Raw genomic sequence first — 24358 nt, forward strand, 5'->3', positions numbered from 1 at the left:
CTATCAATCTCAGGTGTAAAATTTACAATGTACCTTTTTAAATTTCTACCATCCTTTGTGTGTAGAAGTGTTCCATAATTTCATTCCTGAAAGGTCTGGCTCTAATTTTTAGACTGCCCCCTAGTCCTCGACTCCCCAACCAGCGGAAATAATATCTCACTCTCTACCCTATTTGTTCCCCATAATATCTTGAAAACTTTGTTCAAATCACCCCTTAACCTTCTAAGTTCCAGGGAATACAACCCAACTTTGTGTAATTTCTCCTTGTAATTTAACTCTTTGAGTCCAGGTATCATTCTGGTAAATCTACACTGCACTACCTCCAAGGCCAATATGTCCCTCCTAAGGTGTTGTGCCCAGAACTACCCTCAGTGCTTCAGGTGTGGTCACCAGGGCTTTGTATAGCTGAAGCAGGACTTCTACCCCCTTGTCTTCTAGTCCTCTAGATATAAATATCAGCGTTCCATTAGAAACATAGAAAATAGGAGCAGGCGTAGGCCATTCAGCCCTTTAGGCCTGCTCCGCCATTCAAAAAGGTCATTTGCTGATCGTCTAATTCAGTACCCTGTTCCTGCTTTCTCCCCATATCCCTTGATCCATTTGGCATTAAAGAAATATATCTATATCCTTCTTGAATATATTTAATGACTTGGCCTCTACTGCCTTCTGCGGTAGAGAATTCCACAGGTTCACCACCCTCTGAATGAAGAAATTTCTCCTCATCTCGGTTCTAAATGGCATACCCCATATCCTGAGAACGTGACCCCTGGTTCTGGACTCCCCAGCCATACAGAACATTTTCCCTCCCTCCTAGCCTGTCTAGTCCTGTTAGAATTTCATAGGTTTCTATGAGATCCCCTCGCATTCTTCTAAACTCTAGTGAATATCGGCCTAGTCGACCCAATTTCTCCTCATACGTCAATCCTGCCGTCTGAGGAATCAGCCTAGTCAATCATCTTTGCACTCCCTCCATGGCAAGAACATCCTTCCTTAGATAAGGAGACCAAAACTGCACACAATACTCCAGATGTGGTCTCACCAAGGCCCTGTATAACTGCAGCAAGACATCCTTGCTCCTGTACTAAAGTCATCTTGCAATGAAGGCCAACATACCATTCACCTTCCCAACTGCTTCCTGCACCTGAATGTTTGCTTTCAGTGACTGGTACACAAGGACACCCAGGTCTTGTTGCACCTCCCCCTTTCCCAATCTTTCACCATTCAGATAATCTGCTTTTCTGTTTTTACAACCAAAGTGGCTAACCTCACATTTATCCATGTTATAGTGCATCTGCCATGCATTTGCCCACTCACCCAACTTGTCCAAATCACATTGGAGCTTCTTTGCATCCTCCTCACAGCTCGCATTCTCCCCAGCTTTGTGTCGTCTGCAAACTTGGAAATGTTACATTTAGTTCCCTCACCCAAGTCATTAATATATATTGTGAATAGCTGGGGTGCAAGCACTGATCCCTGCGGTACCCCACTAGTCACTGCCTGCACCCGGAAAAAGACCCGTTTATTCTTACTCTCTGTTTCCTGTCTGTCAAGCAATTCTCAATCCATGCCAGTATATTACCCCCAATCCCATGTGCTTTAATTTTGCACACTAACCTCTTGTGTGGGATCTTATCAAAAGCCTTCTGAAAATCCAAATACACCACCTCCACTGGTTCTCCCTTATCTATTTTGCTAGTTACATCCTCAAAAAACTCCAGTAGATTTGTTAAGTATGATTTCCCTTTCGTAAACCCATGCTGACTTTGTCCAATCCCGTTTATGCTTTCCAGGTGTTTTGCTATCGCATCCTTTAGAATAGATGCTAGCATTTTCCCCACTACTGATGTCAGGCTAACTGGTCTGTAATTCCCTGTTTTTTCTCCCTCCTTTTTTAAATAGTGGGGTTACATTTACCACCCTGCAATCTGTAGGAACTGCTCCAGAGTCCATAGAATTTTGGAAGATGACCATCAATGCATCCACTATTTCCAGGGCCACTTCCTTTAGTACTCTAGGATGTAGATTATCAGGCCCTGGAGATTTGTCAGTCTTTAACCCCATTAATTTCCCTAGCACTATTTTTTTTTTACTAATACTGATTTCCTTCAGTTCCTCCCTCTCATTAGGCCCTCGGTTCCCTAACATTTCTGGGAGGTTATTTGTGTCCTCCTTTGTGAAGACAGAACCAAAGTATGTGGTTAATTGTTCTGCCATTTCTTTGTTCCCCATTATAATTTCCCCCGTTTCTGACTGTAAGGGACTACATTTGTCTTCACTAATCTTTTTCTCTTCACATGTTTATAGAAGTTTTTACAGTCAGTTTTTATGTTCCCCACAAGTTTACTCTCATACTCTATTTTCCCCCACTTAATCAACCACTTTGTCCTCCTTTGCTGAATTCTAAACTGCTCCCAATCCTCAGACTTGCAGCTTTTTCTGGCAATTTTATGTGCCTCCTCTTTGGATCTAATACTATCCCTAATTTCTTTTGTAAGCCACTGTTGAGCCACCTTTCCAGTTTTATTTTTGCGCCAGGCAGGAATGAATAATTGTTGTAATTCATGCACACGTTCTTTAAATATTATCCATTGCCTATCCACCGTCAACCCTTTTAGTAAAGTTCCCCAATCTACCATTGTCAACCTGCGCCTCATACCTTCGTAGTTGCCTTTATTTGGATTCAGAACCCTAGTTTCGGATTCAGCTACTCCACACTTCATCTTAATAAAGGATTCTATCATGTTATGGTCGCTCCTCCCCAAGGGACCCCGCACAACAAGATTGTTAATTAATCCTTTCTCATTGCACAATACCCAGTCTAGGATAGCCTGTTCTCTAGTTGGTTCCTCAACATATTGGTCTGAAAAACGGTCACGTGCCTACTCCAGGAAATCCTCCTTCACAGTATTATTACTAATTTGGTTTGACCAATCTGTATGTAGATTAAAGTCACCCATGATTACAGTTGTACCCTTATTACATACGTCTGTAATTTCCTGTTTAATGCCATCCCTTACATCTCCACTACTGTTTGGGGGCCTATAGACAACCTGCACCAATGTTTTCTGCCCCTTGGTATTTCTTTGCTCCACCCATACAGATTCCACATCATGATTTTCCGAGCCAATATCCTTCCTCATGATTGCATTGATTTCCTCCTTTACTAACAAAGCTACCCCACTTCCTTTCCCTTTTTGCCTGTCCTTCCTAAATATTGAATACCTCTGGATGTTCAGTTCCCATCCTTGGTCACCCTGCAGCCATATCTCCATAATCGCAACTATATCAGAACCGTTTATATCTATTTGCGCTATTATTCATCTACCTTATTGTGAATGCTCTGTGCATTAAGACACAATGCCTGTAGACTTGTCTTTTTAACATCGTTAGTCATCTTAGCTTTATTTTGCACAATGGCCCCATTTGTTTCTCGCCCTTGTTTTCTCTGCCATCCACTTCTTCTTACAAAGAACAACAAAGAGCAAAGAACAGCACAGGAACAGGCCATTCGGCCGTCCAAGACTGCGCCGATCTTGATGCCTGTCTAAACTAACAACTTCTGCACTTCCGGGGCCCATATCCCTCTATTCCCTTCCTATTCATGTATTTGTCAAGATGTCTCTTAAACGTCGCTATCGTATCTGCTTCCACCACCTCCCCTGGCAGCAAGTTCCAGGCACTCGCCACCCTCTGTGTAAAAAAAAAACTTGCCTCGCACATCCCCTCTAAACTCTGCCCCTCGCACCTTAAACCTATGTCCCCTAGTAACTGACTCTTCCACCCTGGGAAAAAGCTTCTGACTATCCACTCTGTCCATGCCGCTTATAACTTTGTAAACCTCTATCATGTCGCCCCTCCACCTCCGTCGTTCCAGTGAAAACAATCCAAATTTATCCAGCCTCTCGTCATAGCTAATGCCCTCCAGACCAGGCAACATCCTGGTAAACCTCATCTGTACCCTCTCCAAAGCCTCCACGTCCTTCTGGTAGTGTGGCGACCAGAATTGCATACAATATTCTAAGTGTGGCCTAACTGAAGTTCTGTCCAGCTGCAGCATGACTTTCCAATTTTTATACTCTGTGCCCCGACCGATGAAGGCAAGCATGCCGTATGCCTTCTTGATTACCTTATCCACCTGCGTTGCCATTTTCAGTGACCTGTGGACCTGTACGCCCAGATCTCTCTGCCTGTCAATACTCTAAGGGTTCTGCCATTTACTGTATACCTCCCACCTGCATTAGACCTTCCAAAATGCATTACCTCACATTTGTCCGGATTAAACTCCATCTACCATTTCTCCGCCCAAGTCTCCAACTGATCTATATCCTGCTGTATCCTCTGACAATCCTCATCATTATCCGCAACTTCACCAACCTTTGTGTCGTCCGCAAACTTACTAATCAGACCAGCTACATTTTCCTCCAAATCATTGTATTATATATAAAACAGCAAAGGTCCCAGCACTGATCCCTGCGGAACACCACTAGTCACATTCCTCCATTCAGAAAAGCACCCTTCCACTGCTACCCTCTGTCTTCTATGACCGAGCCAGTTCTGTATCCATCTTGCCAGCTCATCTCTGATCCTGTGTGACTTCACCTTTTGTACCAGTCTGCCATGCGGGACCTTGTCAAAGGCTTTACTGAAGTCCATATAGATAACATCCACTGCCCTTCCTTCATCAATCATCTTTGTCACTTCCTCAAAAAACTCAATCAAATTAGTAAGACATGACCTCCCCTTCACAAAACCATGCTGTCTCTCGCTAATAAGTTCATTTGTTTCCAAATGGGAGTAAATCCTGTCCCGAATAATCCTCTCTAATAGTGTCCCTACCACTGACGTAAGGCTCACCGGCCTATAATTTCCTGGATTATCCTTGCCACCCTTCTTAAACAAAGGCACAACATTGGCTATTCTCCAGTCCTCTGGGACCTCACCTGTAGCCAATGAGGATGCAAACATTTCTGTCAAGGCCCCAGCAATTTCTTCCCTTGCCTCCCTCAGTATTCTAGGGTAGATCCCATCAGGCCTTGGGGACTTAGCTACCTTAATGCTTTACAAGGCACCCAACACCACCTCCTTTTTGATAATGAGATGACTGAGACTATCTGCACACCCTTCCCTAGGCTCATCATCCACCAAGTCCTTCACTTTGGTGAATACTGATGCAAAGTACTCATTTAGCACCTCGCCCATTTCCTCTGGCTCCACAGACAGATTCCCATCTCTGTCCTTGAGCGGGCCAACCGTGTCCTTGAGCGGGCCAACCTTTTTGTCTTTCATGTCTATCCTTGTTTCCCCCTCCTCTGTCTCCCTGCTCAGATTCCCATCCCCCTGCCATTCTAGTTTAACCTCCCCGAGGGAATTGGTCCTGGTCCCGTCCAGCTTGTACCGATTCCAGCTTGCACCGGTCCCACATTCCCCAGAACCGGTCCCAATGTCCCAGGTATCTGAATCCCTCCCCCCAACATCATTTCTTCAGCCACATATTCATCCGCCATATCCTGCTATTTCTGCTGTCACAGCACGTGGCACTGGTAGTAACCCTGAGATTACTACCTTTTGAGGTCTGACTTTTTAATTTATTTCCCAACTCCCTATATTCAGCTTGTAGAACCTCATCCCTTTTTTTTTTTTACCTACGTCGTTGGTACCGGTATGTACTACGACAATTGGCTGCTCGTCCTCCTCCCTCAGAATGCCCTGCAGCCGCTCAGAGACATCCTTGACCCTAGCGCCAGGGAGGCAAAATACCATCCTAGAGTCTCTTTTGCGGCTGCAGAAACGCCTGTCTGTTCCCTTTATGATTGAATCCTCTTTCACTATAGCCCTGCCACTCTTCTTTCTCCCCTCCTGTGCAGTAGAGCCACCCACGGTCCAATGAACGTAGCTCTTGCTGCTTTCCCCTGAGCCATCTCCCCCAACAATATCCTAAGCGGTATATCTGTTAGAGAGGGGGATGGCCACAGGGGACTTCTACACTACCTGCTTTCCTTTACTCTGCCTGGTGGTCACCCATTCCCTTTCTGCCTTTGCAGCATTTGTCTGCAGTGTGACCACCTCACAAAACGTGCTGTCCACGATGATCTCAGCATCGCGGATGCTCCACAGTGAATCCACCCGCAGCTCCATCTCCGTAATGCGGATTTCAAATAGCTGCAGCTGGAGACACTGCCTGCACACCTGTTTGCCCTGGACATTGGAAGTGTCCCTGATTTCCCACATTGCACAGGAGGAGCACTCCACACTGCCAAGCTGCCCTGCCATGACTTATCCTTAATTTACTCCCTGAAATTACTCAAAAATTAGAGATTATTTACAGTCGGGACCTTGATTCCCTCAAAAAACACTACTTACCATATAAAAAAAACTGTAGACCTTACCCCACTTCCAGTAAGCTTTATTACCACTAGTAAACTTTACTAATACTAATAAAACCTAACAGTTACTGATGAATTACAGGCGTTTTGAAAGATAAATGATAAAAATAACAAAATACTCACCAACCAATCACTTACCTGTTTCCCTGTGACGCCACTTTTTATTTTTTCTCCGAATGTGGTGCGCTCACTGACTGAGCCCAGCCCCAGCTCTCGGGCCGCTCCCCCCTTGCGCTGTTTTGAAGCTCTCGGGCTGCTCCCCCCTCGCACTGTTTTGAAGTTCTCGGGCCGCTCCCCCGTCGCACTGTTTTCAAGCTCTCGGGCCGCTCCCCTGTCGCGCTGTTTTGAAGCTCTCGGGCCGCTCCCCCTGCGCTGTTTTGAAGCTCTCGGGCCGCTCCACCATTGCGCTGTTTTGAAGCTCTCGGGCCACTCCACTATCGCGCTATTTTGAAGCTCTCAAGCTGCTCCACCATCGCGCTGTTTTGAAGCTCTCGGGCCGCTCCCCCTGCGCTGTTTTGAAGCTCTTGGGCCGCTCTCCCTGCGCTGTTTTGAAACTCTGACTTTTTTGATTATTTTTTGCACCTGTTAATGACATTTTAGTGGCCTATTTGCCACGTCCCCTAATTGTCTTTAGACCCCTGTTGTTTCTACCCTTTCATCATTTGGAAAGTACCCTGTTCTATAGTCCAAAGTGGATGATCTCAAATTTGCCTACATTGAAATCCATTTGCTGCAGTTTTGCCCATTTATTCAATCTATCAATGGCTTTTTGTATGCTTCCATCTACACTGCTTACCATAGCGCCTATCTTTGTGTCTTGGCAAACTTGGCTATGTGGCTTTCTATCTCATCATCTAACATGTAACTAAATACGGTGAATAGTTGAGCCCCAACAAATATCCTTGCAGGACATTACTAGTCGCATCCTACCAATTAGAGCACGTGCCCGTTATCCCTACTTTCTGTCTCTTGCTGCTCAGCTAATTTCCGAACCAGGTCAATAATAGCTAACAGTCTCTTATGAGGGATTTTATCAACTGCCTTCTGGATCTCCATTTGAATAACATCCCTAGACATTCCCCTGTCCACTACTTTAGTCACCTCTTCAAAAAATTCAATCAGGTTTGTCAAAAAGTTTTTCCTCATGTTACTTTTGCTTCTCTTACCAAATACTTGAAATACCCTCTCATTCTCGATCCTTTCAGGTGTGAGAACAGTTTCTCTCTATCTACTCTGTCCAGACCACTCATTATTTTGAATTTTGAAATCTCTATCAGATCACCTCTCAGACTTCTCTTCTCCAAGGAAAACAGTCCCAACTTCTCCAATCTAACTTCATAATTGAAGTTCCTCATCCCTGGAACCATTCTCGTGAACCTTTTTTGTACTCTCTCCAGTGCCTTCACGTCTTCCCTGAAGTGCGGTGCCCAGAACTGCACGTAGTACTCCAGCTGAGGCCTAACTAGTGTCTTATACAAGTTCAACATAACTTCCTTGTTCTTGTACTCTATGTCCCTATTAATAAAGCCCAGGGTACAGTATGTTTTATTAACTGCTTTCTCAACCTATCCTGCCACCTTTAATGACTCGTGCACATATACACTCAGGTCCTTCAGCTCCTGCATCCCCTTTAGAATTGTACCCTTTATTTTATATTGTCTCTCCATGTTCTTCCTACCAAAATGAATCACTTCACATTTCTCTGCATTGAACTTCATCTGCCCCTGTCTGTCTATTCCACCAACTTGTCTATGTCCTTTAGGAGTTCTACGCTAGCCTTCTCATAGTTCACAATGCTTCCAAGTTTTGGACCATCTGCAAACTTTGACATTGTGCCCTGTACACCAAGCTCATTAATGTACGTCAGGAAAAGCAAGGGTCCCAATGCTGAACCCCTGGGGGACTCCACCACAAACCTCCCTCCACCCGAAAAACATTCGTTAACCACTATTCTTTGTTTCCTGTCATTCAGCCAACTCCGTATCCATGTTGCTACTGTCTTTTTTATTCCATGAACTATAACTTTGCTCACAAGTCTGTTGTGTGGCACAGTATCAAATGCCTTTTGAAAGTCTACGTACAGCACATCAACAGCATCGCCCTCATCAACCCTCTCAGTTACCAGCTCAAAAAACTCCAAGTTAGTTAAACATGATTTTCCCTCAAGAAGTCCATGCTGGTTTTCTTTAATGCGCATTTGTCCATGTGACTATTAATTTTGTCCTCAGTTATTCTTTCTAGAAGTTTCCCCACCACTGAAGTTAAACTGGCCAGTAATTGCTAGGCTTACCTTTACACCCTTTTTTGAACAAGGGTGTAACGTTTGCAATTCTCCAGTTCGCTGGCATTATCCCAAGTCTAAGGAAGACTGACAATTTATGGCTGGTGCCTCTGCGATTTCCACCCTCACTTCTCTCCGTATCCTTGGATGCATCTCATCCAGTCCTGGTGCTTTATCCATATAAGTACAGACAGCCTATCCTATGCGTCTTTATCAATTTTAACCCCTTCTAGTGTCTGAATTACCTCCTCTTTCCCCATTGCCTGGGTTGCATCTTCTTCCTTGGTAAAGACAGATGCAAAATATTCATTTAATGCTGTTCCCTCTGCCTCCATATGTTAATCCCTTTTATGGTCCCTGATCGCCCCACTCCTCCTTTGACCACATTTTTACTATTTATATGCGTATAGAAAACTTTGGGATTCCCTTTAATGTTAGCTGCCAGTCTCTTTTCCTGCTCTATGTTTACTTTTACTATTTGCTGTTTTACTATTTGGCAAGTAGAGCCCCTGCTCCTTAGAAGTATAAACTTGTTTTGTATAACGTTAAATTCTTTTTTGCAACACCTCCCAATGATCTGTCATTTTACCTGTTAACAAACTTGCCCAGTTTACTGTTAATAGTCTCTTTCTCATTAAACTCTATATTGAACTTGATCATAATATGATCACTGTTCATGCAAATGTTCACACACCATTGTCTGTTAACTAAATTATTCATTATTGTATCAACTATGGCAAGTCCTCCTGATTCTAAGACACTCAAGTACTTGGACACACCCAAGAAATTCACTGCTTTTCTGACACGTGCTAGACTGCTTATCCCAATCAGCATGAACGTTAAAATCCCCCATTAAAACCATTCTGCCTTTGCTACATGCTTGTCTAATCTCTCCAGTTATACCATCTACCACTTTGCAGCTGATACCTGGGAGCCTGTATACAACTCCCAGTACAGTCTTAAATTCTTTTCTATTTCTTAATTCTACCCATGAAGTCTCCACTCCTGCCTCCCTCTTGTTATATCCTTTCATCATTGAAGTGATTTCATCCTTACTCACTAAAAGCATTCCTCCCCCTCTACCATTTTCCCAGTCTTTGCTGTCGACTTCAACTTATATATTCAATCCCCAGTCCTGACCATCTTGCAGTCAAGTCTCTGTGATGGCTACCATGTAATACCCTCCAAGTTGTGCGCCTGTAATTCATTCGGTTTGTTCCTTATACTCTTGAGTTTGTATAAAAGAATGCTTATTTGGGCCACACATCCTAACCTGTCCTTCAGCTCAAATGCTTTACTCACATGTTTCTTACTTCTCTCTCCTGGTTTAATCACCTTTTACCTGTAGTACCTAAAGCACAATTTCTGGCTGTTACTACACTGTCTTACCTTTTGTTTGTTTTTGAACTATTATTTGTGCTACCTTTTCCACCTGAGCCCTCCCCCTACTTATTGTTTAAAGTCCTTGTAATTTCCTGTTTATCCTTTCTGCTCGCCTGGTTCAGATGGAGCCCTTCCCAATGGAACAGTTCCTTCCTGTCCCAATACTAGTGCCAGTGTCCCATGAAATGGAACCCCACTTTCCCACACAACTCCTTCAGCCACATGTTCACTTCCCAAATCTGTTTATCCTTACATGGCTCAGGAAATCAAATTTTAGGGTGGTAAGAAACAAGCTGACCTCCGTGTTCTCATTCCCAACCCGGGTGTGTTGATGTGTTACTCAATTCCATGCCAGTGAAGTAAATTTATCCATGGAGCCAACGAGGAATGAGATTTATGTGTTAAGCTGTGAAATTTCAAGTTTAACAAATGCATTGTGTACTGAAATAATGAATGGTGAAGCAAATATTAATGGAGACTGTAGAACAGGCACTGAACTCAGATTGGTGGGTTACGATGTCTTTTTTTTTTACAGTGCAGTGGAACAGGAGATGGAGGACTGTTTTGTGCCTACAGATGTGAAATCTGTTCTGCAGCAGGAGACCCAACACTTGGAGCTTGTGCACCTGCACTATTTCCGGCGCTGGTACCTCCTCTGCCTTCTGGAGGCACAAGCAGTCGACAACAAGGGAGGATCTAGAAATATCTGGATGCACTCTGCAGAGGAAAGGTGAGAAAAAGATCCTTTCATTGTGTCACAGGAGTCAAGAACCTTGTGACATGAAGTGGCTGTGCTGCAGTTAGGGCTGTGCGCAGGTGCTGGGGCGCGCGTCTGTGCATGGGCACTTGGTTTCGGGGTGCAGTGGTCTCTGCATGGGCAGTGGGAGAGGGGGGTGGTGGTGTGTGAGGAAGGGCTTTGGGGAAATATGACACATCTCCAAAACAGCCTGGAATTCAGAGAAGTGTAACAGTAGGGGCTTCCATGTGCTAGAATCAGGACTGAACTGTCAGGTGTATTTCTGGCAAAATAGGTGTTGCAGGTCGGGAGGTATTGGATTTTCATTGACCTGCCACTCTCCACCTCAGTGTCTTGGATGGGGAATGTCTGTTTGCCGCAGGTCCTGGATCAAGTAGTTTTAGACTGTATTATCTGTTTTGTATATTCTGCTCTTGATTGAAACCTCTTCATTACTGTGTGGTAGTCCTGTTTCTTGCTACCCCATTGTGACTGTGCTGCAGGACCCTGGAGACCAGCAATTACTGGCAATGATACAGCTAAAATCTTTCCCCCCTCACCTTTCTTGGTTCCATTGGCCGAGTTACACTACACTATACTGCGATCATCATCACCAAAATCATGAATTAAACTACATCTGATGAAGTCATGGGTGAAATATTCTGTATTTCCATCAATCAGACTCATGACTGTTCCTTTGCTAATTGAACATCCTTCTCATTGGCTTAAAATTCTCAATATTATTCTTGTCTGCAATGTTCTTTTATTCTCATGTATCCTCAATTCCAACACTTCTAACTAAACACCAGTTTCTTGTCTTTTTTCCCTTCTGTGGGGCCAAATGAGGTAACTATCAGTTCTAAATACAATCGTTTGTCTCCTTTCAGTTCACTTCAAATATTAAGTGCCGCTAGATTGGGTCTGCGGCAGATGGTGAGGGAACCAACAAGAAGCAAAAACATACTTGACCTCATCCTCACCAATCTGCCTGCTGCAGATGCATCTGTCCATACCAATATTGATGGGAGTGACCACTTCATCATGTTGTGTCGCACTATCACCGTGCTAAATGGAATAGATTTTGAACCGACCGAGCAATGCAAAACAGCCATCAACAGCAGCAGAACTGTACTGAACCACAATCTGTAACCTCATGGCCCAGCTTATACCCCACGCTACCATTGCCATCATTCAGGGAATCGACCCTGGTTCAATGATGAGTGCAGGAAGGCATGCCGTGAGCAGCAACAGGCATACCTCAAAATGAGGTGTCAACCTGGTGAAGCTACAACCTAGGATGCCAAACAGCGTAAGCAGCATGCAATAGACAGAGCTAAGCGACCCACAACCAACGGATCAAATCAAAGCTCTGCAGTCCTGTCACATCCAGTCGTGAATGATGATGGATAGTTAAAGAACTAACAGGAGGAGGTGGCTCCACAAATATCCCCATCCTCTTCAGCCACTTCGATTCACTCAGCATGATATCAAGTAATGACTGAAGGCACTGGATACTGCAAAGGCTATGGGCCCATAGATCACTGAAGGCAGCAGCACAGGTAGATAAGGTGGTTAGGAAGGCATATTGGATACTTGCCTTTATTAGCCGAGGCATAGAATATAAGAGCAGGGAGGTTATGATGGAGCTGTATAAAACGCTAGTTAGGCCACAATAACTGGTCACCACACTATAGGAAGGATGTGATTGCACTGGAGAGGGTGCAGAGGAGATTCACCAGGATGTTGCCTGGGCTGGAGCATTTCAGCTATGAAGAGAGACTGAAAAGGCTAGGGTTGTTTTCCTTAGAACAGAGAAGGATGAGGGGGAACATGATTGAGGTATACAATATTATGAGGGGCATTGATAAGTTAGATAGGAGGAAACTTTTTCCCTTAGCGGAGGGGTCAATAACCAGGGGGCATAGATTTAAGGTAAGGGGCAGGTGGTTTAGAGGGGATTTGAGGAGAAATTTTTTCACCCAGTGGGTGGTTGGAACCTGGAATACACTGCCTGAAGTGGTGGTAGAGACAGGAACCCTCACAACATTTAAGAAGTATTTAGATGAGCACTTGAAACGCCATAATATACAAGGCCACGGGCCAAGTGCTGGAAAATGGGACTAGAATAGTTAGGTGCTTGATGGCCGGCACAGACACGATGGGCCGAAGTGCCTGTTTCTGTGCTGTATGACTCTATGACTCTTAACATTCCGGCAATTGTACTGAAGACTTGTGCTCCAGAGCTAGCTGCACCCCTAGCCAAGCTGTTCCAGTACAGCTATAACACTGGCATCTACCCGGCAATATGGAAAATTGCCCAGGTATGTCCTGTACGCAAAAAGCAGGACAAATCCAAGCCAGCCAATTACAGCCCCATCAATCTACTCTCGATCGTCAGTAAAGTAATGGAAGGTGACCCAAAATGAGCATGGTGAGCAGGTCATTGCTGTTTAAGTGGCACTGGTGACGACACCTTCCATTGCTAATGATTAAGTGTTGACTGGGCAGTAATTGGCTAGATCAGATTTGTTCTTTTTTTGGATAGGACATATCTGGGCAATTTTCCACGATGTAGGGTAGATGCCGGTTTTGCACATAGCTGTGATTTCTCTGCCGATTTGGAGGCTTATAGAATACCACAAGTTACGTGATACTACATTTCTTGCTTCTTAACTCTAACCAATTGGATTCTGTACTTGCCCCCTCAAGGGCATCCTTTTTCCAACAGTGTCTTCCCTAATCAGTACTGCCAGCCCACCTCCGTTTTTTCATTCCCTATCTTTTCTCAACACTTTGTATCCTTGAATGTTAAGTGCCCAGTCCTCGTTATTTTTAAGCCACGTTCCCATTATTGCTGCTACATGATATTCCCACATGGCTATTTGAGCTTGTAGCTCACCAACCTTATTCACCACACGTTGTGCGTTTACATACATGCATTCTAAACTTGTCTTTGTTTTCCTGATAGATAGGAGCAAACTAAGAAGGACTAATATGGTACTACTTCCTTCTCTGGAACTATTCAACACACTCGCTTCTTTGTGCACCTTATTCCTCTCTTCTACTTCTTTACGCTGGTACCCATCCCCTCCCCAATTAGTTAAAACGCTCCCCAACTGCACTAGTGAACCAGCCCCATGAGGACGTTGGTCCTAATCATGTTGAGGTGCAATCTGTCCGTTTTAAATAGGTGCCTCCTGCCTCAGAACTGGTCCCAATGTCCCAAGATCCCTCCCTCCTGCACCAAGCCTCAAGCCACGCATTGATACGCCCTAACTTCCTGCTTCTACCCTTGCTAGCATGTGGCACTGGCAGTAATCCAGAGATTACGACCTTCAAGGTCCGACATTTTAAGTTAGGTCCCTAGCTCCTGAAAATCTTGCCATAGGACCTCAATGCATTCCCTCACTATGCCATTAGTACTGAGGTGTAGCACAACCTATGGCTCATTCTCCTTCCCTCTGTAGAATATTCTGCATGCTCTGTGTTGTCCACTACCATGGCACCAGGGAGGCAGCACACCAGGATGACGGTTACAGAAACGCCTGTCTGTTCCTCTAACTATGGAATCTCCTATGAGTACTGCATTTCGACTCTTCCTGTTCCCTTCTGAGCAGTCCCTTGCCCCTTGGTGCCATGGTCTGGACTGCACTCCTTCAAGATGTCATCACTCCTAGCAGTCTCCAAATTGAGTTCTGGTTTGAGAGTAGCCCACATCACGAACAATCCTGTACCTCCTGCCTCTTCGTACGCTTCCGGATGACCACAATGTACTCTCTTGAAATGTATTGCTTGTTATGTGACCAACTCCTGGAACATAAGATCCAGGAAACTCTCATCTCCTTGATGCGCTGCAGTGACTGCAGCTGCCCCTTAATTTCAGAAATCCTGAGCTCAAGCAGCTCGAGACACTCCCTACACATGAGGTCCTCCAAGACATATGAAGTTCCCGCATGCCAGAGGAATTGCAAGCAACAGGTCTCAGCTGCCTATCCATGAACCTAAAGAATCTTTATTCCCTTTTAGAATCCAATTAGTACCTTGTTTGAACTATTGATTTTAGTTAATGCTTCTAGATCTGCTTTGTGCCAAGACTGTTGTTATTAATTCACTTACTGATATACTTACCCCAATCGTCTGACAATACTTTTTTTCTTAAAACCTTGCTTCCTGGTGTCATGCTCAATCCGCTCACCTACTCTGTCCCCGAACTCTTTCAGGTCAGCATCTCTCACTTTGGGGATCTCTGAACGACCAATCACCTACCTGCTGTCCAGTGATGTCATTCCTTGATTTTTGTTTTGTTTATTTGTTCTCGTAGTGCTCTCTCTTGCTCTCACGGACTTCCACGGGCTAGCTCGGTCTCACTTGCTCCAGCCGGCCCCCGCGGCCTTGCCCACTCCCACCGGCCTCCGTGGCCTCGCCCTCTCTTGCTCTCGCCGGCCCCCGCAGCCTGGCCCCCTCTTGCTGCCGACGGCCCCCACGGCCTCGCCCGCGCTTTCTTTAGGTAGCTATTTTTAAAATTGTTTTATGAGGATATGGACATCGCTTTTCAGTCCATCATTTATTGCCCATCTCTAATTGCCTATGAGAAGGTGATGGTGAGATGCCCTCTTGAACCGCTGCAGTCCATGTGGGTAGGACCCCCCACAGTGCTGTTAGGAAGGGAGTTCCAGGATTTTGACCCAGCAACAGTGTAGGAACAGCGATATAGTTCCAAGTCAGGATGGTGTGTGGCTTGGAGGGGAACTTGCAGGTGATGGTATTCCCAGATAGCTGCTGCCCTTGTCCATCCAGCTTGTAGCAGTTGCGGGTTTGGAAGGTGCTGTCTGAGGAGCCTTGGTGTGTTGCTGCAGTGCGTCTTGTGGATGGTACACACTGCTGCTACTCTGCGTCGATGGTGGAGGGAGTGAATGTTTGCAGACAATACTTTTTTTCTTAAAACCAGCAGTCGAGCAGGCTGCTTTGTCCTGGATGAAGTCGAGCTTTAATTTAATTTAATTTTAATTTAGAGATACAGCACTGAAACAGGCCCTTCGGCCCAAGAGTCTGTGCCGACCATCAACCACCCATTTATACTAATCTGACATTAATCCCATATTCCTGCCACATCCCCACAATTCCCCTACCTATACTAGGGACAATTTATAATGGCCAATTTACCTATCAATCTGCAAGTCTTTGGCTGTGGGAGGAATCTGGAGCACCCGGCGAAAACCCACACAGTTACAGGGAGAACTTGCAAACTCCGCACAGGCAGTATCCAGAATTGAACCCGGGTCGCTGGAGCTGTGAGGCTGCGGTGCTAACCACTGCGCCACTGTGCTGCCCAAGCTTCTTGAGTATTGTTAGAGCTGCACCCATCCAAGCAGGTGGAGAGTATTCCATCACACTCCTGACTTGTGCCTTGTAGATGGTGGACAGACTTTGAGGATTCAGGAGGTGAGTTACTCGCCGCAGGATTCCTAGCCTCTAACCTGCTCTTGTAGCCGTGGTATTTATATGGCTACTCCAGTTCAGTTTCTGGTCACTGGTAACCCCCAGGATGTTGATAATGGGGGATTCAGCAATCATAATGCCATTGAATTTCAAGGGAAGATGGTTCGATTCTCTCTTGTTGGAGATGGTCATTGCTTGGCACTTGTGTGGCACCATTGTTACTTTCCACTTATCAGCCCAAGCCTGGATATTGTCCAGGTCTTGATGCATTTCTACACGGACTGCTTCAGTATCTGAGGAGTCGAAAATGGTGCTGAACATTGTGCAATCATCAGCGAACATCCCCACTTCTGACCTTCTGGATTGAAGGAAGGTCATTGATCAAGCAGCTGAAGATGGTTGGGTCTAGGACATGACCCTGAGGAACTCCTGCAGTGATGTCCTGGAGTTGAGATGATTGACCTCCAACAACCACAACCATCTTCCTTTGTACTAGGTATGACTCCAACCAGCGGAGAGTTTTCCCCCGATTCCCATTGAATCCAGTTTTGCTAGGGCTCCTTGATGCCATACTTGATCAAATGTTGCCTTGATGTCAAGGGCAGTCACTCTCACCTCACCTCTGGAGTTCAGCTCTGTGGTCTATGCTTGAACCAAGGCTGTAATGAGGTCAGGAGCTGAGTGGCCCTGGCAGAACCCAGACTGAGCATCGCTGAGCAGGTTATTGCTAAGCAAGTGCTGCTTGTTAGTACTGTCGACAACACCTTCCATTACTTTATTGATGATTGAGAGTAGACTGATGCGTCGGTAATTGGCCAGGTTGCATCTGTCCTGCTTTTTGTGTACAGGACGTACCTGGGCAATTTTCCACATTGCCGGGTAGATGCCAGTGTTGTAGCTGTACTGGAACAGCTTGGCTCGGGGTGTGGCAAGTTCTGGAGCACAGGTCTTCAGTACTATTGCCGGAATATTGTCAGGGCCCAAAGCCTTTGCAGCAGCCTCTGCCTTCTGTTGTTTCTTGATATCACGTGGAGTGAATCGAATTGGCTGAAGATTAGCATCTGTGATGCTGGGGACTTCAGGAGGAGGCCGAGGTGGATCATCAACTCGGCACTTCTGGCTAAAGATTGTTGCAAATGCTTCAGCCTTATCTTTCGCACTGATGTGCTGGGCTCCCCCATCATTGAGGGTGAGGATATTTGTGGAGCCACCTCCTCCTGTTAGTTGTTTAATTGTCCACCACCATTCATGACTAGATTGTCAGGACTGCAGAGCTTAGATCTGATATGTTGGTTTTGGGATCGCTTAGCTCTGTCTATTGCATGCTGCTTACACTGTTTGGCATGCAAGTAGTCCTGTGTTGTAGCTTCACCAGGTTGACACCTCATTTTGAGGTATGCCTGTTGCTGCTCCTGGCATGCCCTCCTGCACTCATCATTGAACCAGGGTTGATTCCCCACCTTGATGGTAATGGTAGAGTGATTGATATGCCGGGTCATGAGGTTACAGATTGTGGTTGAGTACAATTCCGTTGCTGCTGATGGCCCACAGCGCCTCATGGATACCCAGTTTTGCATTGCTAGATCTGTTCAAAATCTGTCCTATTTAGCATGGTGGTTGTGCCACACAACAGAATGGAGGGCATCCTCAATGTGAAGGCAGGAGTTCGTCTCCACAAGGACTGTGTAGTGGTCACTCCTACCAATACTGTCATGGACAGAAGCATCTGCGGCAGGCAGATTGGTGAGGATGAGGTCAAGTATGTTTTTCCCTCTTGTTGGTTCCCTCACCACCTGCTGCAGACTCAGTCTAGCAGCTATGTCCTTTAGGACTCTGCCAGTTCGATCAGTAGTGGTGCAACCGAGCCACTCTTGGTGATGGACATTGAAGTCCCCCACCCAGAGTACATTCTGTGCCCTTGCCACCCTCAGTGCTTCCTCCAAGTGCTGTTCAACATGGAGGAGTACTGATTCATCAGTTGAGGGGTGGCGGTAGGTGATAATCAGCAGGAGGTTTCCTTGCCCATATTTGACCCAATGCTAAGAGACTGCATGGAGCCTGGAGTCGATGTTGAGGACTCCCAGGGCAGCTCTCTTCTTACTGTATGCCACTATGCCACCACCTCTGTTTGGTCTGTCCTGCCGGTGAGACAGGACATACCAGGGGATGGTGATGTCTGGGGGATATGTTTCGGTGAGTATGACTATGTCAGGCTCTTGCTTGACTAGTCTATAGGACAGCTCTCCCAACATTGGCAGTGGACATTGGATGTTAGTAAGGGGGACTTTGCAGGGTCGACAGGGCTGGGTTTTCCGTTGTCGTTTCCGGTGCCTTGGTCGATGCCGGGTGGTCTGTCTTGTTTCATTCCTTATCGATTTGGTAGTAGTTAGATACAACTGAAAGGCTTCTTAGGCCATTTCAGAGGGCATTTAATAGTCAACCACATTGCTGTGGTCTGAAGTCACATGTAGGCCAGACCAGGTAAGGACAGCAGATTTCCTTCCCTGCAGGACATTAGTGAACCAGATGGGTTTTTATGACAATCAAGAATGATTTCATGGCCATCATTAGATGATGCTGTAATGTCTGAAAGAATTAGACTAGCTTTTAATTCCAGATTTATTAATTGAATTCAAATTCCACCTTCTGCCATGGTGGGCTTCGAACAATACCCTGGGTCTCTGGGTTACTAGTCTAGTGGCGATACCACTACGCCATTGCCTCCCTAGTTAGAACTGGTTCCCTAGTTAGCAGGACTTAAATCAGGTCTCTGGAATTCCAGCTGCTGTAAATACAAGAGGTTTACTGACGCACACAGTAAGTAGCACGATGTTCTGCTCGACTGAGTGCTGCGTGACTTAGTGCCTAACTTGGGAATTTGGCAAGTGTGGGAAATCGGTGCAGTGAGGGAGAAGGTACTGTTCTGGTCTTTTACAGAGCAAGCAGTGATCTAAGAGAGGGAGTTGGGGACAATGAGACCTGAGAGCTGAAGCCCAGAGATAATAAATAGGTGAGCAAATAGGCAATTGGTGAGTTTTAAGATTTTTCTTTCCTTTCTAAACTGGGGCAGTAGTTTAAACTGGTACTGGGGAGATGTAAATATTATATTAAATTTGTAGGTTAACTAGTTACACTAAATGTAACTACAAATTATCAACGATATTTCTAAACTTGAAATGTAATTAGTTAAATAAAATGCATTAGAGGTGGCAGGGCAGGTGATGTGTTGCAGCTGTAGTCGGAGCTGGTGGACACCAGTGTGTTGCACTGCAACCACATCTGCAGCAAGTAAGTGCAGCTCGAGGAACTGCGGCTTAGAGTTGATGAACTGGAGTCCAAGATTCAGACACTGTGATGCATCAGGGAGGAGAAAAGTTACCTGGACACTTTGTTCCAGGAGGCAGTCACATCCCTTAGGCTAGGTACTTCAGATTTGGTCTGTAGTCGGGGACAGGAGGGTGTGACTACGAGTGAGGCAAATTTGGGGATCCAGGAGGTAGCAATGGAGGAGCCTCAGTCATTGTGCTTGTCCAACAGGCTCACGGTTCTTGCAGCTTGTGTGAATGAGAGCAGGAACTGCAGAGAGGATGAACAAACTAACCACAGCACCATGATGCAACGGGTCATTCAAGTGGGGGAATAAAAAGAAATCTAGTAGTAGTCAGGGGTAGTATAGTTAGGGGGGTAGATACTGTTCTTTGCAGCTGGGAGCGTGAGTCCTGAAGGCTGTGTTGCCTGCCCAGTGCTAAGGTTAAGGACCTTTCCTCAGGACTGGAGAGGAACTTGGAGTGGGAGGGGAAGGATCCGGTTTTCGTAGTCCATGTGAGTATCACGGCATAGGTAGGCCGAAGGAAGGGGTTCTGCTGAGGGAGTATGAGCAGCTCGGGGCTAAATTGAAAATCAGAACCACAAAGGTAATAACCTCTGGATTATTACCTGAGCCATGAGCAAATTGGCATAGAGCAAATAAGATCAGAGTTGAATGCATGGTTTCAATTCATGGGGCACTGGCACCAGTACTTGGCAGAGAAGGAGCTGTACTGTTTTGATGTCCTTCACCAGAACAGCACTGGGACCAGAGTCCTGGCAAATCATATAACTTGGGCTCTAGAAAGGGCTTTAAACTAAATAGTGGGGGTGAGGGTTCAGGTGAGGGGAGATTTAGAAAGTTAACAAAAAAGTAGTGCAGGGTAACAATATGGGTAATGAGAACCAGAATGTAACAGAAAGGGACAAAGCATACACACGTATGAGTGCATCAGCAGAAAAAGGTCCGAGTAGGGGAAAATGATAAAAAGACAGAATTCAAGGCTCTTTATCGCAATATTCGTAGCAAGATGGATCAGTTGATGGCACAAATAGAAATAAATGAGTATGATGGCCATTACAGAAACATGGTTGCAAGGTGACCAAGGCTGGGAACTAAATATTCAAGGGTACTTAACATTTAGGAAGGATAGGAAGAAAGGAAAAGGAGGTAGGGGAGCTCTGTTAAAGGATGAGATCAGTACTGAAGTGAGAAATGATGTTGGCTCGGAAGATCAAGATGTAAAATCATTTTGGGTGGAGATAGCGATAGCAAAGGAAAGAAGTCACTGGTGGGAGCATTTTATAGGCCCCCTTGGCGTCACGCTCTCTGACTCCTTCTGACTCATACAGGCTCGCTTGCACTCTTTCCCCCGCTGACTCCTTATCGCCACTTTTATCTATTGGTCTCCGACGCTTTTCCCTGAGGCTCTCTCTCCTGTCACTCCTGTAAGTGGGTCTCATAATTCCTATGATCCCGATTACTGCTGAATATCTAGATAAATGATATCAGATCACGACCTTGCTGAAGATGTTTTCAACATGCTGACTGATCTTTGCTACCTTGCCCAAATAGCCATTCATCACTTGACCCATGTGAAGTTCCAACATCCCTGAACCTGGCCTCCCCCTGTATCCAATGTGTTTGCTAGCTGGTCATGAGGAACCCTGGTCAATTTTTCTCCTAACTAGAAAACAGTTACATACTGCAAATGTGACCTTTCTGTCAGTTTTGTACTGATCAGCCTGTGCATTGACAAGGCATTGGGGCAATTTTCCATTGATTTTGCAATAGAAGTGTGGCTTTATTAATTTATTTTCCATTAAAGAGAAGAAAAATTGAATGTTTTTGGGATTGTTTTATGTTGATGTTTGGATGATTGTGTTTTGATAGGGAGCTGCAGGGTTGTTGTGTTGCTAACCTTGTGCGCAGTAGTTGTGTACAGACCATTTCTGATGGACGGTATCAGCATCAATTCACACGGAGAAGTGGGTCGATATCGAAAACTGCACTAATGGTTGGAGACAGAGTGGTAGTAAGCGGGCAGGAAAAAATGTTGCTTGCTGTGTCTTCCGGATATGTCACTGAAGTCCACTCCTCCCAGATTACGTGCACACTAGATCGGTAAGTACTCCATACATTGTCATGATTTTGTGGGAAGTAGTGAATCTAAAATCCAACAGGAGGAATTGGATTGGGATTTTTGACTTCTGGGAATTTATGGGATGCCGTTTGGCTTGGGGAGTCGGTCTACACAAACCAACTCAAAGAAATTGAAGAAGCTTAGTGCTTAATCTGACTATAATACAGCACTGCCAGATTTATTTAAAACTCTTGTCTGACTTGGAGGCTCTCTGGGTATGACACAAAACATAATGTGCTGCTTTATTTAATTGCAGTGAAAGCACTGTCATTATTATTAAAAGCTTTAGTGTCAGTGATTACAATGAAAGTAACTGACAGCATAGTCAGAAATGAACAATCCAGTATCACAACACTGTTACTAAAATTCAGTTCCAGGATTCCAGCATGAGCTCTTCCAATCCTTTCTGAAAATCTTTCAAAAAAGTTTGACTTTTTATATTATCAGGCATCCTGACTTGTCACCAATAGACCCATTATCAGCAACTAGTCATCGAGTATTTACAGCTCAGAAGGAGATCATTCAGCCCATTGAGTCCATGCCGGTCTATAGAGAAATCCAGTCAGTTCAATTCTCTCACTCTATCCCCATAACCCTACAAGTTTATTTCATTCAATTTCATTTTGAAATCATTGTCTCTGCCTCCAATGCTTGCTTGGGCAGCGAGTTCTTCTTCACATCATCCTGTATCTCTTGCACAAAACCTTAACTCTGTGTCCCCTGGTCCTTGTACTATTAACTACTGGGAACAGATTTTCTCTGTCTACCTTGTCTAAACAAGGGCGGCGCAGTGGTTAGCACCGCCGCCTCACAGCTCCAGCGACCCGGGTTCAATTCTGGGTACTGCCTGTGTGGAGTTTGCAGGTTCTCCCTGTGTCTGCGTGGGTTTCCTCCGGGTGCTCCGGTTTCCTCCCACATGCCAAAGACTTGCTGGTTGATAGGTAAATTGGCCATTATAAATTGCCCCTAGTATAGGTAGGTGGTAGGGAAATATAGGGACAGGTGGGGATGTGGTAGGGATATGGAATTAGTGTAGGATTAGTATAAAAATGGGTGGTTGATGGTCGGCACAGACTCGGTGGGCCGAAGGGCCTGTTTCAGTACTGTATCTCTAAACTAAACTAAACATGCCATAATCTCATACTCCTCTCTCAAATCTCCCCTCAACCTCATTTGCTCCAAGGAGAACAGCCCCAACTTCTCCACCCTAATCTTGGAGCTAAAATCCCTCATCCCTGGAAAAATTTCTGGTAAATCTTCTCTGCATCCTCTCAAGTATCCTTCCATCATTCCTAAAGTATGGTGACCTGAACGAGACAGAATACTGTAGTTGTGGCCGAACCAGAGCTTTAAAAAGGTGCAGCATAACTTCCCTACTTTTGCACTCAGTACCTGCATTTATGAAGCCCATGATCCCGTATGCTTTGCTAACTACTTAATATGTCCTGCCATCTTCAAGGATCTATGTAAATGAACCCCCAGGTCCCTCTGTCTTTGCACACAATGTAGAACTGTGCCATTAAGTATATATTGCCTCGACCTATCCCTTCTGCCAAAATGCATCACTTCACATGTCTTTGTATTAAATTTCATCTGCCATTTGCCTGCCCATTCTGCGAGCCTATCTATGTCCTCTTGCAGTCAATTGGTATCATCTTTACTGTTTGCCACACCTCCAAGTTTGGTATCATTGACAAATTTTGAAATTTTATTCTGTATTACTATTTGTTTTCTGCCAATTTCTTTTATCCAAGCTGACACTGACCCTCCTATTCCTTGAGCCTCAAATTTGTTAACTAGCCTTTCATTTGACACTTTATCAAAAGCTTTCTTAATGTCCATATCCATCACATTCCGTTCATCAATCATCTTTGTTACTTCATCAAAAAATTCAATTCGATTAGTCAAACATGATCTGCCTTTTACAAATCCATGCTGGATCTCCTTACTTAACTCCAACCTCTCCAAGTGCCTGCTAATCTTTTCCCCTGATTATTGCTTCTAAAACCTGACCCACCACTGATGTTAAACTGACCGGCCTACAGTTCCTAGGAATGTTCTTGCACCCTTTCTCGAACGAGAGCATCACATTTAGCACTTTCCAATCCTCTGGCACAACCTCCTGCCCCCTCCCACCTCGTATCTAGGGATGATTAGATAATTTTGGCAGCTCCTTCTGCTATCTCCACCCCCAATTCTCTTAGCAACCTGGTACGCAAGCCATCCGGGCCAGGTGACTTCTCCACTCTTAAGCGTAGCCATCCTTTGCAGTACATCCTGCCTATCAATTTTCACCCCATCCATTAACTCTACCATCTCTGCTTCCAATGATTTGTCAACATCTTCTTCCTAAGTAAACACCGATACAAGGCACTCTTTAAGTACTCTAGCCTTGCCCTACACATCTAAAGTATACATCATCATTGTCCTGAATAGGCCTCACCCTGCCTCTTACTATCTGGTTACTATTTAAATGCTGGTGGAAGATTTTTGGACCCCCTTTAATGTTAATTGCCATTCTAATCTCTCATTCTCTCTTTGCCAGTCTTATTTTCCTCTTCACTTGTGTCAGCTGTGGCTCCGTTGATAGCACTCTCGCTTCTGAATCCTGCTGCTAATGGTAATTTTGCTTCCTCTTTGGGACCCCAGTGACAGCCTGTTTCTGGTGCTTAATGAAGTCTTTAGT

At 45.1% G+C, this 24358-nt stretch overlaps 1 protein-coding gene across 4 annotated transcripts in view; it reads left to right on the forward strand.

Annotated features, from left to right (window-relative positions):
* Positions 1-24358, forward strand: part of dna2 (DNA replication helicase/nuclease 2) — a 130648-nt gene that overhangs the window by 55193 nt on the left and 51097 nt on the right. For 3 of the 4 annotated variants that reach the window (XR_010977040.1, XM_068052385.1, XM_068052384.1), the window contains exons 10-11: positions 10583-10777; positions 21423-21653. Coding sequence is in view for 3 of the 4 variants with exons in the window: in XM_068052385.1 (XP_067908486.1) it covers positions 10583-10777; positions 21423-21653 (426 nt within the window). In the remaining variant the exon portion in view is untranslated. The remainder of the gene's footprint in view (positions 1-10582; positions 10778-21422; positions 21654-24358) is intronic. The other variant, XM_068052386.1, reaches the window with a different exon arrangement.

The sequence above is a fragment of the Heterodontus francisci genome, chromosome 20, assembly GCF_036365525.1.
Source record: "Heterodontus francisci isolate sHetFra1 chromosome 20, sHetFra1.hap1, whole genome shotgun sequence".
Classification (NCBI taxonomy): domain Eukaryota; kingdom Metazoa; phylum Chordata; class Chondrichthyes; order Heterodontiformes; family Heterodontidae; genus Heterodontus; species Heterodontus francisci.